This window comes from Erpetoichthys calabaricus, chromosome 11 (genome assembly GCF_900747795.2).
Source record: "Erpetoichthys calabaricus chromosome 11, fErpCal1.3, whole genome shotgun sequence".
NCBI classification, from domain to species: domain Eukaryota; kingdom Metazoa; phylum Chordata; class Cladistia; order Polypteriformes; family Polypteridae; genus Erpetoichthys; species Erpetoichthys calabaricus.
This window is the reverse complement of record NC_041404.2, coordinates 86,684,553-86,702,765: the sequence shown is the minus strand read 5'-3', so window position 1 is coordinate 86,702,765 and position 18,213 is coordinate 86,684,553. Positions and strand designations below refer to the sequence as shown.

General features: G+C 35.2%; 1 protein-coding gene across 2 annotated transcripts in view; it reads left to right on the top strand.

Annotated features, from left to right (window-relative positions):
* Nucleotides 1–18,213, top strand: part of LOC114661336 (serine/threonine-protein phosphatase 6 regulatory subunit 1-like) — a 150,134-nt gene that overhangs the window by 63,342 nt on the left and 68,579 nt on the right. For both annotated transcript variants that reach the window (XM_051933870.1, XM_051933871.1), the window contains exon 9: nucleotides 9,881–10,033. In XM_051933870.1, the coding sequence (XP_051789830.1) occupies nucleotides 9,881–10,033 (153 nt within the window). The remainder of the gene's footprint in view (nucleotides 1–9,880; nucleotides 10,034–18,213) is intronic.

The window sequence follows — 18,213 nt, the reverse complement described above, 5'->3', positions numbered from 1 at the left end:
TGGACAGGGTTAGGAACCTAGTACATTAGAGGTTCAGCTCAGGTTGGACGGTTTAGAGACAAAGCCAGAGAGGTGAGATTGCATTGATGTAGACATGTGCAGAGGAGTGTTTTTTTTTTTTGGGAGAAGAATGCCAAGTATGGAGCTGCCAGGTAAGAGGAGAAGAGAAAGGCCTAAGAGGAGGAGGTGCCTGGTAAGAGGAAAAGAGAAAGGCCTAAGAGGAGGTTTATAGATGTAGGAGAGAGGACATGCAGGTGGTGGGTGTGGCACAGCAAGATGCAGAAGACAGGAGCAGCCTTACAGTCTTACGGGAGCAGCCGTAAGAAGAATATATATAATATATATATATATATATGCGCACACAGTGGATATGAAAAGTCTACACAGGCCAAAATTGAAGCTGTTGTGTAATACAAAAATGAAACCAAGATAAATCCTGTGAGAATTTATTCCTCATTTATTGCAAGCTATACAAGGAAGTTGAAAACAAATCAGAAACTTTTTAGTGAAAAAAGAAAAAAAAAATCATACAAAAACCTGGTTGCATTAATGTGCACACCCTTTGATAACCAAGGATGTGTCTGTATTCTGAATCAACCGATCACAATAGGTCTCATCTGAAATAGTGATTAGTTTATTAGTGTAAGGTGGCTCAGATTGAGCTCAGATAATGTTTGGCTATTCCTGTAAGATTACTCTTATATCATCTTGGTTGCAACATACTCCAAAAACCATGGTCCATAACAAGGTTATTATAGTTAATGAAAACTAAAATCAAAACTAAAACTATTATTAAAAAAACATTTTTGTAAACTGAAACAAAATAATTAACAAAACCGAAATGAAAAACTAAACGAAACTATTAAAGTAGCTGGAAAGACTAATTGAAATAAAATAATTTACTAAAATATTTTTAGTTTTTGTTTTTGAATGAATACTCTTGCCGTTAGACTTTATACATTGTAAGTTTTAACTCTAAGACAGAAAGTCATCCACTACGACATGTCCCCACTCATTTTCATCCAGTGAACGGTGGCTGGTGACGGAGGGCGGCTATTCACACAGCATTTGCGGAGACAGAGCAACCTGAGTGCGGGCGCATAAAGCATGAGAAATAGAAAGCGATCTGCGTGCAGCCTTTCTTTGCGCTTGTTTTTGTTGGAGGATGTCCTAAAATGGACACTGTACCACAGCTGAAATCAGAATGTGCTGTTCAATAAAAACTTTACGGTATGGACAGAAAAATCATGAGTGAGTAACGTTTCAGTTTATTTCTCAGGTGACTGCTTTTTGTTGACAGCAATTCACCTGCCACATCACACAAGAGAAATTGTTTTTACGTTCTTATATACGAAGTATAGGGAAAGTATAGTAATCATGAAAAAATTCGACCTCTATATTTTAATTCTTGACTTTATAGACCTCCCAGAGTCCAAAAATACTGTTTTTTGGAATTGTGTGTTTGTGTGTGTGTGTATAAACACGATAGCTCAAAAATGCAACTAGATAGATGGATGAAATTCGGCATGTAGTTGTTACACCACAACCTTAGATCTGTATTAACTTTACCTAAACACATATGATTTTTTTTTTATTTATGCTGCAGAGTCCGATTTATTCAACATTACTTTTATAATAATTTTTCAATATATTATTAATTTGATTTGTTGGTGATGGTTCCTTAATGTGCATAATATAAAAATATAATCATTGTCTTGCGGTTTACTCCTCAAATATCCATCCCCATATCTGAGTATACAAAAAAGTCAAGGGGAGACCACTCCCAATTTTTGAAAATAAAACTGCACTGATTGAGAGACTGACTAGGTCATCATACAAGATCAGCATATTGTTGCTGACCAATGACTTTTGCTTTTAAAACATCGTTTAACAATGAAGCAATACAAACAAAGGTAGAGAGTCTGACAAGTGATGAAAAACTAAACATACTAATGGGTTTTTGTATTTATTCTAGATTTATTAATGTATCTTTTTAAGTTCATATTCACAACTCAAAATACCTGATATTGTGAAAGTAATCCATTAGCAGAATTATATTTTAAAATATTTGTCTCCCTTTTTTCAATGTTTTTCTTTGTCCCTCAAAATAGATAGTTGAAATATCACATTCTTTCTTTTTGTTCTTAACATCAGCCATATCATACATATTGCATACCAGGGAGTTTTCCTGCTTTACATTCAAACCTGCTGCGACAGGCTCCAGGTTTCCTGTGATCCTGCTCTGGATAAACAGATTTAGATAATGTATATATTGTTCTTAATCTTAGATGCTGTCTCTGTTGTTTTGTGCCTGTCCATACTCTTATTACCTGCTCTTGCTCTGCTCATTATGGGTTTACTGTTATTATGGTAGGCTATTCAAGACTCACTGCCCCTAACCTTCACACTACATGCTTGTTGTTCTTTGTTTCCCTCAATACAGCTAGGTGGGGTCTGCACACTCATTCAAGTCTAAGAGCCCTGTTTTTCCTAAGCCCCTGTGATTTTCATGAGAAAATATTTAAAAAAATGATACAATTGTGTAAAATTATTCATATTCAGTATCTAGTTTTGATTATGCTTGTTTTTATCAGACAAAAAGAAAACCAGATAGTAAACCAGGCAGTGTAGTAAGCTTCCACTAACATTAAACTCGTATCCAAATCTGTTAAGTGTATAGTTCTGTCTGATTGTGACACAAAACTAACTCCGTAGGCGCTCCATGCCATAATTACTAAAACTAAAACTGAAAGTAATATATATATAAAAATAAAATAGAAATGTCTTTGTAAAATAAAAACTAAACTAAAACTAAAAATACACGATGAAGGAAAACTAAAACTAAACTGAATTTCCAAGTAAGGTCAGAAAAAATATAGAAATAAAAACTAATATAAAAAGGCAAAACTATAATAATCTTGGTCCATAAACAACTTTTACAACATGAACGGGATCTCATCATTGAAAGGTATCGATTAGGACAGGGGAACAAAGAAATATCCAAACCATTAAACATCTCATGGAGGACAGTGAAGACAGTCATGAACAAGTGGAGAAAATATGAGTCAGCAGTGACTCTACCAAGATCAGGATGTCCTTTCATGATTGAAAAGTTAAGGAGAAAACTGTTCAAGGAGGCCACAAAGAGCCCTACAGCAACATTAAAGGAGCTTCCGAATTTCCTGGCAAGTACTGGTTGTTGCCTACATGTGACAACAATCAGTCGTATTCTTTATACATCTGGGTTGTGGGGTGGGGTAGCAAGATAAAAGCCTTTTCTCACAAAGAAAAACATCCAAGCACAGCTGAACTTTGCAGAAAGGTATACCCAGTCTCCCATAACCATGTGGAAAAATGTATTATGATCTGATGAAACCAAGGTTGAACTATTTGGCCATAGTTCCAAAGGGTATGTTTGGTGCAAAAATAACACAATACATCATTAAAAGGACATCATACCCACAGTGAAGCATGGTGGAGGCAGCATCATGCTTTAGAGCAACTTTTCTTCAGCTGGAACTGGCACTTTACTCAAGGTGGGTGGAGTCATGAATAGCTCCAAGCATCAGTCTATTTTGGCACTAAACATTTAAGCATCTGTCAGGAAGCTGAAGGTGGAGAGGAAGTTCACCTTTCTGCATGACAACGACCCAAACCATACATCTAAATCAACAAAGCAATAGCTTCCTCAAAGGAGGATCAATGTTCTGGAGTGGTCCGGCCAGAGCCCAGATGCTAATCCAATTGAAAATCTGTGGAGTGACCTGAAGTGTCATAGGAGATACCCTCGTAATTTGACAGATCTGGAAATTTTTTGCAAGGAGGTGGGCACAAATCACCAAGTCCAGATGTGCCCAACTGATAGACTCTTGCCCAAAAAGGCTGAGTGCTGTAATAAAAATCAAAAGGTGATTCAACTGAACTTAGTATTAGTTTAGGAGATGTGCACACTAATGCAACCAGTTTTTTTTCCTTTTTTCACTAAACAGTTTGATTTGTTTTCACCTTCTTTGTATAGATTGCAATTTTGCCGTAAAGGTGGAATAAGTTCTGACAGGATTTGTCTTGGTTTCATTTTTTATTACACAAAATCTGTGATTTTGACAGGGTTTTGTCCATTGTATATTATGTGTATGTATGTATTTCATTTTTATTCAGATAATTGCAACTACTGGTGATTGTTTTTGTTATCATTTATCTACAATAAAGACATGCAAAAGTGTGAGAAACTTAAGCAGTAGTACTGTTTCAGTGCACTAAATACGTAATTTTGAGCCAGCCTACCTTTTTTAAGAATGTTAATTTGAATTGTATTCAGTAAATAAAACAAAAGCATTGCATTAAATGAGCTTTGTGGAGATGGTGATATTTTTCAGAAGTCAAGTAAGTCTTGCCAAGTCTTGCAAAAACAGATGAGATTACACAGAGCTTGTTTTCTTTTCTGTTGAACAATGTATTGCAAATCATACAGGATGCTATTATTGTATTCTCTTAACTGCAAAACATTAAATTAGTGGCATAATGTTACTGCTGAATCATATGTTTTGCTGTGAAATAGAGGTATTTGTGGAGTTCTTCTTGCTGATCTACTCACTTTGTACATGGTAGAATATTTGTATGTTAATCAGATCATTACTTTATGAAGTATTTGTTTACTGATGAATACCTATTACAAAAAAACTTTACATGTTTTTAATTCTCCTTTCAATCACATGATCATCTTCTATAACTGACTGAAGTTTAGGTTCTGCTTTTGTTTACACATCAGTTGGAACACCACTTTAGGTTTATATGAAGATCAAGAAAAAGAAATATGCATTATTAGTCAGCTAAAACCATGTTCATTTACAGGCAGAATTAAAATATCTGTACAGTATATTACATAATAATCTCCATATATCATGTACCTGCAGGTAGCACTGTATATTCATATGCACACATGTTGACTTTGCTTCAACCAGGGCTGTGGAGTCGGAGACAATTTTGGGCACCTGGAGTCGGAGTCAGCAAAAATGTTCCAACTCCTAATAAATTTAAATTGTAATGAAAAAAAAAATACAGCAAGTTCAAATGTCCCATTTCACAAACAATAGTCATAATTAAGTACTTCTCTGATATAAGAATAAAGCCCAGTGCATAGCTGTGTTACTACTAGTGTGAAGTTCTGCTGAGCTATTATATAACCAGACATTCACATATTGTAATCTGGATTACACCCACCCAGGGCTGAACTTTAACATAACTTTGCACACCACCTGTTCTAGAAGATTTTGAAATTAAAAAAAGAACAGATTCTATGTATTGTGACAGATAATGCTTCTAACATGTTAAGCACAATTGAGAAAATTAATAAAGTAGATGAAGAAAGTGACAAACAGATATTGGAGGAAGACAGTTCTGCAAGTATTGGAGAAAGTGAAACCGAAAAGAATAGTGAAATTTTGGATAACACTGATGAAGAAGCATCTAAGCTTACTACTATTCAACATATGCATTGTGCTGTTCATACTCTGCAACTTGCAATAAAAGATGGATTGAAAGATCGTCATGCAACTACTCTAATTGGCAAATTGAGGAAAGTAACTGTTGCAGGCAGGGCTCCTAAAACAGATGCCATTTTGAAAAGACGTGTCGGAAAAGGAGCCATTTTGGATCAAACAACACGCTGGGGAAGCACTTATTTGATGGTAAAGTGTTTGCTTGAACTTTCTTGACTTCTTGAAGACCTGAACAATGAAAATGTTTTATTAACTGAAAGCCAGTGGGCACAAGTAAAAGAACTGGAAAGTCTACTTTCTTACCCCTTTACTGTCACCAAGAGGTTGCAATATGAAGATTTAACACCTGTTAAATTTTTCTTGGAATGGAAGAGCTTGATGTATTGCCTGAACAGAAGTGGAGGGTTAATAGCTGATGGCATCATATCTTCAATGAAGAAAAGAGAGTCTCTTACTGGATAATCAAATCTTGTTAGCTGCTATTTATGCTGATCCAATGAATCGAATTTTGTTGAGCAGTGACCAGATTGCAAATGGAAAAAAGGCACTCTATGATGTAGCAGTTCACATGAAGGGATTACTACTACCTGAAACACCACCACTGGATGAAGCTATACACACTGGTAACTCAGGATCAGGATCATCCTCTTCAAATGAAGAATTAGATTTTGATTCCTACTTGAACAAAATGGAAGTTTCAAAAGCAAAGCGTCGTTGCCTATGTGTGAAAGATAAACATCCAGTAAATGTCCAAATAAAGAGATTCCAGCAGGAGTTTTTTTTAAGAATTAAAAGAAGTTGAAAAGTATGATCGCTCACTGAAAGTGACTGTAGAAGAAGCCATCCTTGTAGATCCAGAGATTATTAGTGATGTGGCTAGAAGTGTAACAGCAATGCCACCCACCCAAGTCAGTGTTGAAAGACTATTTTCAGCTCTAAAAATAATCAAGTCAGATTTAAGAGCTTCTATGAAAGAGGATCTGGCAGAAGCAATTCTGTTTCTTAGAACATTGCATTGAGTTACTGTAATTTTGGATTGCATTTAACAGCTATTCTACTCTACAACTGTATTCCAAGTTTAATATATAAACTGTTTTTTGTTCATGTAGTTAAGCTTTGTTTTTGTTTTAAAACTACCGAAGAATGTGTTTATATTTTTTGAACTGGTAAAGTTCATGTTCCTGATTTTAATGCATGCTACTACTTTATAGCCACTTGATAAAAACAATAAATAAAACCTTATTGTTTTAATTTTTTTTGTTTTTTGTTTAACTGGCCAATAAGGTAGAGAGTCCGCTTTCTAGCCAGTAGTTATGTGGTTAAATGACGTGTATTTTGCTTTCCTTCAGAAGTACCGGAAACTAAGGAGTCGGAGTTGAAGAATTTATCTATAGACTCCACAGCCCTGGCTTCAACTATATACATGTACATTTTTTTTTTTATTAGATATGGAGTAAAAATATAGAGTTGCATGCCACAAGGCAACCTTTAAAAATAGCAAAAAATACCAGATAAAAGTTTGTTCCAACAACCAAAGTGCCTTTTTAATTAAAGGATTAACCTAATAGTTGTCTTTTAAGCAATCTTTAATGTAAGTTTAAAATTACCTGTATAGTTAATGATATTATACTGCATAATAGTAATTTCGCTGAAAGATTTCAGAAATTTTACTTACCGGTACTAGTGATGACTAATTGGAGCAATACTTACTGTATGTACCTTGCACTGAAGAATCACTGTCAAGTTGAGTGTTAATCTTGTGAGGATGTTGAAGACATCACTGCAGTGATTTTTTTTTGTTGGTAATTTTCACCACAGTAGTAATAGCTACGCCATCTTTGATTACTGTGGTGTAGTGTGCTACCCAGGTTTATAATGTAGAACAATTTTACAACATCACCTCCAGACTCCTGAAATATCCTGCAGATCATAAAAGCCATCATCATCCTCTCACCTGTCATGGCTGGAGCTGAATTAATCCTAAGTCAATAGAGCTTGGACAATAAGAGGTTTGTGTTTTTAAAGAATAGGGGGCTTCGCCCCCTGCTCGCTTCGCTCGCCAACCCCCGTGTTTGGTTTTCCGGATACACACTTTTAAGATTTTTTTTTTTCTTTGAATTGTTGCTATTTCATTAGTTTCACTTTTATTTCAGAACTTCTGTAAAAATAATATTTGTAATCTTGCGAGTCCCGATATGCTGAATCTTTTTAATGAGGTCATTGATAGGTTTCTCTGTTTTGAATTTCAGCACAGACAAAACGATCTACATCATCAGCAGTTAATAATTTTTTTTACAAGGTAAAAAAGTAAGTAGAGTTCTGCATTGGACTCCTGTCTGTAAAGTTGTGCTGTTTTCCTCTCACAGTTCCAAAAGTTCATACGGTTACCAAGGTGATACCCCAGCTTTTGTCTAGGTTTTTGTATAAGGGCTAGACAGAACGTTTTTGACTCCTGGGGTAAATGTAGTTTTTTAAATAAGCAGACAGATAAATATATATACATGAACAAAGTAACCAATAAATGCATGTGCGGTAAACTCCGTTTTTGAAATTCTCAAGATTCTTTATTTGTCACATGCATAGTTATACAGGACAACACGCAGTGAAATGCATCCTGATCCGCTTATCAAAAACTCTGCAAAGTTAAAAGAATATCAGTTAGATTAACAAAAAGTCATACATTGAAAGGTAACAGTATAGTAGAACATAATAAATAAGTACAATTATGTGAATAAAGTAGAATTAAGTGTTAAAATGCAATAGTGTAGTAATTATTGTGCAAAACCAAAGTTAGACTGGTGCATAGTTAAATGAGGCAGTTTGTTTGTTTGCGCTACTGCGATCTTTACTTTCTTTTTTTATATTTTCTAATTTTCCTACTTTCATATCCTTTAACTTTCTCCATACGTGTATAGCGCCGTGTTTTTTTATTTTTTTTGAGCCTTTCTAATTTGCTTGCATGTGTTTAGCGTCAACGTTTGTAAACATCTTTATGAAGTTCTACTTTCTTTTACTCATTGTCTTTTAATTCTGAGCCGGATTGGACATGCTTTTTTTTTTTCAATTCCACTTGTTCTGGGCTGATGATTACTTTCCTTATTTTCTGAATTTGCACCTCGATTATTCTTTTTTACTCATTTTTCCATCCAACGCATTTGAGTCTCTTTTCTCCGCGCTGCTTTCTTCTTCGCTTAGATGTCGACATTTCATTTATAACGTACCTTATATGCTTTATATGCGCTTTCAGCCCTGGATCTGTGTGTGCTCATATCCTTCACAAGACTGAATGTTTTGCTGCCTGTTGTCCTATTTGATAGATTGTAAGTAGGGCGTGTCTTTGGTCTCACGGGTCTTTAAAATGTCTTGCGAGAAGATCACGTATCGTAGACTTGCTTTTTGCTTTCTAGGACAGGAGATTTCTTTTTATAATAGATAGACGACTACCTCAGTATGAAAATATACCTAGCTATTGCTGTTCCTGTGAGACCCCTTAGATTGAGGATCTATTATTAAATCCATAAAATCATTGTAATTACTTCATTAAATTAAAAAAAAACACCAACTGTGTTCTCTGCAAGGCTAAAGGTTTTTATTTCTTGTTTTTCTCTGGGCACATTGTAAAGGACCACCTCATAGTTGCTGTTGTTATAAAGTTACTGTTTGCAAAAAGTTTCCAATGCTGGAATACAAGTTGAACCCCCTCATAGCTAGTCTTTGTAGCATTTTCTTGAGCTTAGCTGTTATGGGGAAAAACAGCTGGTTTTGTTGAGCCAACAGGCTTTCTGAGTGATTAATCTGAGTGTCTAACCGAAACACTGATCAGAAATTCAAAGTAAAAAAAAATACAAAGGTTAATATAAAAAAAGTAGGTGACAAAGGTAAAGAAAAGCAGGTGTTTGTTTATTTACTTTAAAAATGTTTCCCCAATATTAGGAAATCCTTGCTACATTTGCCACCTGACGTAAAGTTGCAATGAGAACAGTAAACACAATGGCATCACAGGCAAAAATCTGTATCCAACAAAATAGAAACACCCAGAGAGGAAAACATATCCTATTTGTTTTATAATACCTCTACACTATATTACTTTATATTTCTTCATTAGAGCAATAGATTGTTGGCAAATTAAACAGACACACCTGCCTCCTCTTTCAATATTCATATTTATTTTTTTTTATATGATTGTGGCACCTAGGTTTCCAAATAAGCACTACATTACTTAATGTCTATCCAGATTTATTTATTACATTAATGCTTACTCCATTTCCAAAACCATAAATGGCATTCCATTATTTTATCCACTCTTTTTGGTTCTGATTATTAATCTCCTGTATTTCTAATCCATCATTTTTCCTTTGATTCCAATGTTGGTTTCTTCCCAGAAAGAGCCCATGAAGATGACATTTGGAGTACTGGATCCTCCTTTGGGAAACACTCGCCTTCAGGTGGTCAAGCTATTGAATTACATCTTGCAAGCTAGTAACAGGGATGTCTTACAAGAACTTCTTAGTTACCGTTTGCTGGAAACAACTCTGGTGAGAGAATTATTCTGTCTTAGTACATTTAATAATAATAATAATGCATTTTATTTATAGGGGCACTTTACATTAGTGTTAAATCTCAAAGTGCAACATAAAAAGATTAAACAAAGGCAAGGCAAGATAAAAACAGAGATAAAACAACAATAATTATAGCATTCTTTATTTATCTTTATATATGAACATATTTGGTAAACATTTAAAGATATCTAATACTTTGTATACCTTTTATTATTGATGGTCTTTTGTTATTGTTGATCAGAATAATATTGTCAATGCAGAGCTGACAAAATATAGTCCTCTGATTATATACCAATCAGCAATTCAAGTATTAAAAAATATTTGAATTCATCTGCATAGTAGCTCATCTGTGAATTTCTACTTTTGTGTCCTCTTGTATTTAATCATGTTTGTATATATAAAAATAAAATTCCACTTAAAACTATGTTCTAAAGTGAAGCATTTTTAGTACATTTTAAAAATACTTGGTCTGTTCTTGCACCTTAGAAATGGGGCTCTGTGGAAGCCCTGTGTTCATTTGGGATAGAAAAAGCCTTAAAACTTATCAGATGCATCCAGTTTGCAGATTTAAAGATTTCTGTTTAAAACAACGTGATAACAGAAGGAAACTAGAAATAATCATTTTATCAAAGACTAGCTGTATTACCCATCTAAGACAGGTTGAAGTCTAAGTAATCACTGTAGACCTCAGCATGTTCAGCATTTTTACAGTGCTGGAATGTATTTTATAATGCATGTAGTAATACACTGCATTGCCTTTTTCATTCCAATAGATGGCACATCACAAACATTAGCACAGCTTTTACAAACTCCTTTCCAAATGATACATAAAAGAGACATAGCTCCAAATAGACACCCAGATACACAGACACACACATACTAACACTTGTGCTTTTATTAAGGTGGATTCTTGGTCCTATTCTTTTCAAGGTAAGAGTATGTTTCTTGCTCATTTGTGTGCTTGCAATTGCCATGGAGTTAAGATAATGCAATGCCAAACACCACCATACAATCAGTGTTGTTATTTAACATAGGTGTTGTGGTGATGCGTACCCTCAATGGTGAATATCAAAGAGAGGCTTGTTATGTTGGTGCCAGAAAGATGAACAAAGTGCTAAATATGAAGCATCAGGTCATAAAAGTGCAAGGAAGAAATGCAAAAATATTTGAAGTGTATCTCTTCATCATGAATATCTATGGAGGACTATTTCGGACAAAATTAAATAAATAAATAAATGCGCAAATAAATTAAAGTTCTGTGAAATGTGAGCATAAATAAATAAATGTATCATGAAATGAAGCCTTAATAAATAAATTTGCCATGAAATGAGAGCATAAATAAATAAATGTGTCACGAAATATGTTTTTTGTTGCTTATTTATTTATTTCATTTTGTCCGTAACATTCCTCCAAACCATCATGAAATACGACTTGAAATAAAACTGTCACTTTAACTCGTCAAAGTTGAGAGGGTGGGCTCTAACACACCATCTAGTTATTGATTGGTTAATTGACTTCTGTAGATTGGCTATGCCTAATTCAACATGGCTGTGTGTGAGATGGAAGTAAACGAGATAGCACAAGAATTAATTAGAAAAATGCTTACTACTGCCGATGAAATGGATTCTGCCGAAGATATCACATATTTCAGAGAGAGAATTGTTGCAGAGAAATGGAAGAATGCAAGAAGACCGACGTTCCAGTTTGAATTAAATGTCACACATTTTACTTAACCATGTAATTTCACATTTATGATCTTTTCACACTGCTGACATTATTCTGCAAAACCAAAATTATTTCTCTCCTTCCATACTTTACATTATGTTAACTGGGCTACTTATTTGTGGTCTAATAATATTACATACCTGTGAAGGAGATCCTCTTTTCTCCAAGTCCAGAGGCAGCAAGGCTTGCTTTGACAAACACACTTGGTATTTTGGTAGAAGTCTGGTCACTTAGACAACAGAAATTATGTGTGTACATTATGTGATGTACTATGCTTGTAGAAGGCATCCTTCTAGTAGACCTAAATTGCCTCCTTGGGTTGTTTGAGCCCCCATACGGGGCAAATAGCCGTGCTACCTCTGCTGTTATTAAATGTGTTGCTTCTTTTAATTTTTTGACATGCAGCAATATAGTTTTTAACAAGATAAAATTGAATGTGTTCAATAAATGTGCTCATCACTGTATTTCTTTCACTGCAACACTGAAAGCCCAGTTAAATGTAGAGGAGAATCATCCTTTCTGGAATGTGGGCACCATGTTTTGAGGATTGTTTAGGAAAGCTAGAAGTAGCAACATACTACAAATAACTACAGAAGGGTAAAACTGAATCAGGATACCAGGAAACACTGTATAAAAAATATGCTCACTAAACTGCAAGGAACCACAGGTCTTAGAGAAAGAGAGAGACAGAGTATAAATAAATGTTTAAAACCTACTTTAAACAGTAATTATGGGGGGTGGTGAAAAACAAAGAAAGGTGTTGTTTAATTACGAAAAGGGGGGAAAAAACAGGTAAAACAACAACAAAAAAAACCCCAGAAACCAATTGTATGAAGAATACAAACTGAAATGAAAATGAATCAAATTTTTATATATAAAAAGTGGTAGAAAAAGCAGAAAAAGGCAAAGGTAGTAGACTAACAATTACATAGAATAAAAAATTAAAAATACAATTACATGAAAAATATAAACAATGTGATATAAGAAAATAGAACATATTGGTAAACATAGAAAAATAATTAAGAAAAAAGTAAAAAATGAAATAGTCACATATTGAGAAATCAAGGAAAAATACATGCATAACAACATAGGAAATTAGTAACGGAAAGCTATTTAATAGCATGAAAAATTAACTCAAAATTGTTTCCACAGTCTTTCTGCTGTGGGTTACTGAATGTACTAAAACAAACACTTGCAACAATATATGTGTATAACATACCGTTAAGTGAGAAGAAAAACAACTGTTCATATTAAAGTTTATTATCCTAAAAATGCACATAAACCTGTTTTGTTTCCTCCACATCCTTTGCATCAAATTAATTTCTGCATTCTCAGTCTACCAAAATCACTTGACAGTAGGTGAAAACTGCATTTTAAGATAACCACTGTTCAATTATACTCATTAAAGTTTCCATCCAGGTTTTTGCGACGTTTTGTTATCGACAAACAGAATATACGTAAAAAAAATTTGCGAAATTTGCTGTCTCCAGCCTGTTTCCATCAAACTGGCTTTTTATCAATAAAATGGTGTGCGTGATGACGTCATCCCCCCCAAAACGAACTGTCGCATAACTTTTGTTGTATCGCGAAAAAAATCTGCCCTTGAGCCGTTTCCATACATATGTCGCAAATTATCTACCTTTTGTTTTCCACGTTACACCCCCTCCACTAAACAAAGAAACAAAGAAATGGAGAGATTATTCAGTTTTTTGAAATTTGCCAGCTTACTGTTATTTCAGTTTCACAAATAATTGGAATTGTACATAATATCCGAAGACGACAGCAGAATGAAGCAGTTGCTTGTCTGATAGCCCTAGAGCTCGAAGAAAGTACCCCAGTGCGACGAAACCCACGGGTATGGGAGAGACGACGGAATAAGACCTTCTGGGAGGAGGTGGTGGAGAGACTTAACAGAAAATCTCTGGCTGCAACATTTTATAATGACACGACCGATGTTTGAGATGTTGTGTGGATTCATCAGTCCTGATGTTGCGCCCATCACAGGTTGCCACCGACCACTGGTTCCAACCCAAAAGCGGATTGCCATCGCCCTTTACAAGCTGGCAACCTGCGCCGAGTATAGAGTAGTTGGAGAAACTTTCGGGGTTAGTAAAACTACCGTCCATCGATGTGTATATGCTGTGTGCACCGCTATTAAAGAAAAATTAATGCGGCGTTATATCAGACTTCCGACTGAAGCGGAGGCCAATGAAATTGCATACCGCAATTCCTTGGTGCATCTTGTGCCACAGATTTACGGTGCGCTGGATGGCACGCTTGTGCCTATTCTTCCCCCGACGGAAGGCTACCGCGATTACATTAATCGCAAAGGGTGGCCATCTATTGTTCTCCAGGCCCTTGTTGATGACAGGTGCATGATACGAGACATTTGCGTTGGCACTCCTGGAAGTGCCCATGATGCAGCTGTGTTTGCAGCATCGGATCTGTACAGGTGAGCCTACCTTTCAACATCCCTTCACAGTGCGATAACAACTGAATTAACCTGCTTCCCTTAAGGTTTTTAATTAAAACTGAAATTTGAATTAATACAAAATAACGACGTTTAATCAAAAAAAAAACTCTCTTCATCAGACCATGCGAACCGCTCCGCCATTCTCGTTTTGATTGCACGTGATGAAAATGTGACACATTTATTTGCGTTAAAGCCCTTTTTTCCGACAAAAACTGTTTCCAATGTAGTTTTTGCGACATCTGAAGTATCGATATAGAATTTATGCGCTAAAGTTAAACGGAAAAATATTATGTCGACATGTACAACATTTTATCGATAATTAGCATTTCCATCGGCTATATCGGTAAAAAAATTTGAAGCGCTAAATATTTTTTTCGCAAAAACTCCTTGGATGGAAACCTGGTGTAACAAAGTGAATATAAAGAGGCGAGTATGTTTATAAAATGATGGCTCCAACTCAACTATTGTGCGACATTCACAAAATATTTCTGTTAGATTTAATAGCTCTTCAGTATTCAGCAACTGATATTTCGTTTGTGATGTGGCTACCGTCAGGTCTTTCTGTTTACTTGTAGGCAGGTTTGTATTTTGCAGACAAATAACTATTGCAAATTTACAGCGCTATTAGCACAGCCACCTAAAATACAGTAGTATATCTTGAACAGGAGTAGAGTGAGTACTCGACAAAGTGGGGGTAGGTCTTCGGCTATCAAGTGGGGCACTTACAGCTGAAACCTCATGTGCTGATTCCTGAGGGGATGAAGAGGTTAGAGCTTCCTGAATTAAAACTGCCGCTTCACGTAGCAACTCTGGGCAACTTTTTGTAGCAGTCATATTCGCCATGGACACTCACAAGCACAACTTTAAGCATGCGCTTTGGTACCTTGAGAATCATATGGCTCATAGTTCGATTACTCTAGGCTGAAGGTAACACTCAACAAATCAATAACTAGAGGGTGTGTTAGAGCCCACCCTCTCAACTTTGACGAGTGAAAGTGACAGTTTTATTTCAAGTCGTATTTCATGATGGTTTGGAGGAATGTTACGGACAAAATGAAATAAATAAATAAGCAACAAAAAACATATTTCGTGACACATTTATTTATTTATGCTGTCATTTCATGGCACATTTATTTATTAAGGCTTCATTTCATGAAACATTTATTTATTTATGCTCACATTTCACAGAACTTTAATTTATTTGCGCATTTATTTATTTATTTAATTTTGTCCAAAATAGTCCTCCATAAATATCATCCACTCATGACAATATTATACTGTCTTTCTTTCTCCCTCTCTCACTTCACCACTTTTGGTTAATGGGTCTGCATGTGCGCACACACACCCACAGTAAGTAATATAGCAAAATTGTCCAGCAAGTCTATAAAGCAAGTAAAAAAACTGCATTATCTGGAATGCAACTGGGGCAATGAGGGCAAGAATGGCAGAAGTTAATCGTATTCTCTTGTCATTTACAGCAATATGAAAAAAAAAGTAATAGTTGAAGCTTTGTTATGGATAAAAAAAATAGCAGAGGGGATGATGAGATGCTTTAGTACAGTTATAAATAAAAGGTATCATAATTACAAGCAGCATTACGACAAAAATAAATAGAAAATAACTTTTTAAGTATGTGAATAACTTTTTTAGCGGGTGTAATATGGAGCATTTTCCACAAAGGAACAATGACTGCAGGCAGTGTACAAGCATCATGGCCAAGACGGAGAATGTACCCTGATGTATGCAAAGAGAGCCCATAAACCACATATAAAAGAGGTCTTTTGTTTTCAGTCAAAACTAATTTTATGATTGAAAAAGTGAGAAAGCACAGTCACAGACTGTTTACTAGTCAGCCTGCAATATCTAACAAATGCTGATTCAGTGGTGTCATTTAATAAAATGTTACACTTGGAAACAAATGTACACTATAATACAGCAGGTAACTCATTTCAACTGACAGGGCTTACTACATCGGAGGAAATAACTTAAAATATTTAGAAAATTGTGGAGCACATGTGATGCCTTGATTGTTCTAATAATTCTCCTATCAGAAATGTTCAAGTGTTCAGGCTTAGGAAAGAGACATTAACCTTAGAAATTGGATGGCTGTATTCCATTACAAACTGGTCTTGCCTTATGCAGTCACTAAAAGGAATCTCATAAAAAGCAAGATTCTCACCATTATCTGATAGATACTCTGGTCACCTAAGATGTATACTGGAGGTTGTAAAATTGCTTGTTACTATTACCCCAAACACTGCAGATTGTGAAGATACTTTTTCAGGTGTAAACCTTATCTTTACTAACAGGACAACCCTCTTAATGGCCCAAGCATGACAAATTTTAATGCAGTGATACACATAGATTACTGGTTGTAGTCAACTAAAGGTGCACTGTAAAGGACATATTATACCTCAGAATATCCCTAAAAGTCAAACTAATGATATTTTTGGAATAAAAATTTCTGAGAATATTAATAGATGCCAACTATGTTTATGCTCTGTTAACAGAGTGCTATCCACATGTACTGTACATAACATTTTACAAATAATGCTGTAAAAACAATTTACAGGTAACTCTTCACCCTGTATATAAAGCTGGGCTTCTACAAGCTTACCTGGGTTTGCAAAGCTGGTAATCCAGCAGACCACCATCACCAGAATGTCTTAAAGAAAATTAAACTAAAAAGAAAGGCAACACATCTGAGTTGGCTAAAGATTAAATAAGAGTTACTGTCACAGTGACATGTTTTAAAGGCATTTTGCTGTTTGTATAAAGGAGCCCCAGGAGCGTTTCTTTACATGCTTTTGTTTCATTCTTGGGCTAAAATTAGTCAATGCTAGTATCTCATAAGGACGATGTGCAGCATTGTTTATAATGGCACTCAATTTTGTTTTAATTCTCTCTCTTAGCTACTACCTCCATTGTCACTGATTTTGCTTTTCAGTTTGTTTTAAAAGGCATCCAATCTACCTCTGACAAAGAAATGACAGTTTCAAGCGTCTAAGTCTCATAACACAGCCATGAATTGCTAGCGTCAGTTCATCAAATAAAAGTGCACAAAACTCAATACAATTTCACTAATAATCCAAGTCAATTTCCTGAATGTCGACATTGCTTTTCGTGTAAGTACATACTTTAAATTGTTTTAGCCTTCACTTTTAAGAACTTTAAGAACAATTAGTCAGATGAGTTGTGCATCAGCCACATCTTTGACTCCTGCAGTGCACTTATCCAGCTGTAATGAACAGCCAATCAGATTGCCGATCAACTGCAACATGTAGTGACAGCTTTATTCCCGTGCCAAATTTTAAACCTTTGTGTAATTTTAAGTAAAATGTACACCAGATTTTTCAATTGGATCACTTTGTCCCAGTGCTTATATGAATGTTTTTAATAGAAATTTAACTCTTGGTTAGTTTATAAGGCAGGATGTAAACATAGCACATTTAAAGACTTGTACTTGTAATACAAATAAACAAAATGTACTGGATAGAGCACCGTATGCAGTGAACAGTGCAGACACATGGTAACACAAACATCAGGACAATACATATGCAGTCAGATACTTACTAGCGTATGTAAAATTAAAGAGTCAAAATGACAGCAACAAACTAAATATTACTTACCTTGAATTCGCTGTATCCCAGCAAGCAATTGTCTCAACTCATTTATTTTATGTGTTGCCCCCCTTTGCTGCAGTGTTATTTTTGCATTTTCTGCAGATAGGGAAATCATCTTCAATTAATTTCTCCTGAACACTTTTCAAAAAACCAAAACAGGACCTTACTTCAGACTTGGCCTCCTTTGATGGGTGCCTTCTGCCATAGTTATAATATTAAAGTGCAAAATGCTCAATTTAAATTCTTTGCGTTTTTGACAGTGTTTAAAAAAACATGGTATTGATAATTAAAACATACAGCAGTGTAATAACCATTGAGTATTTTACCATGGTTAA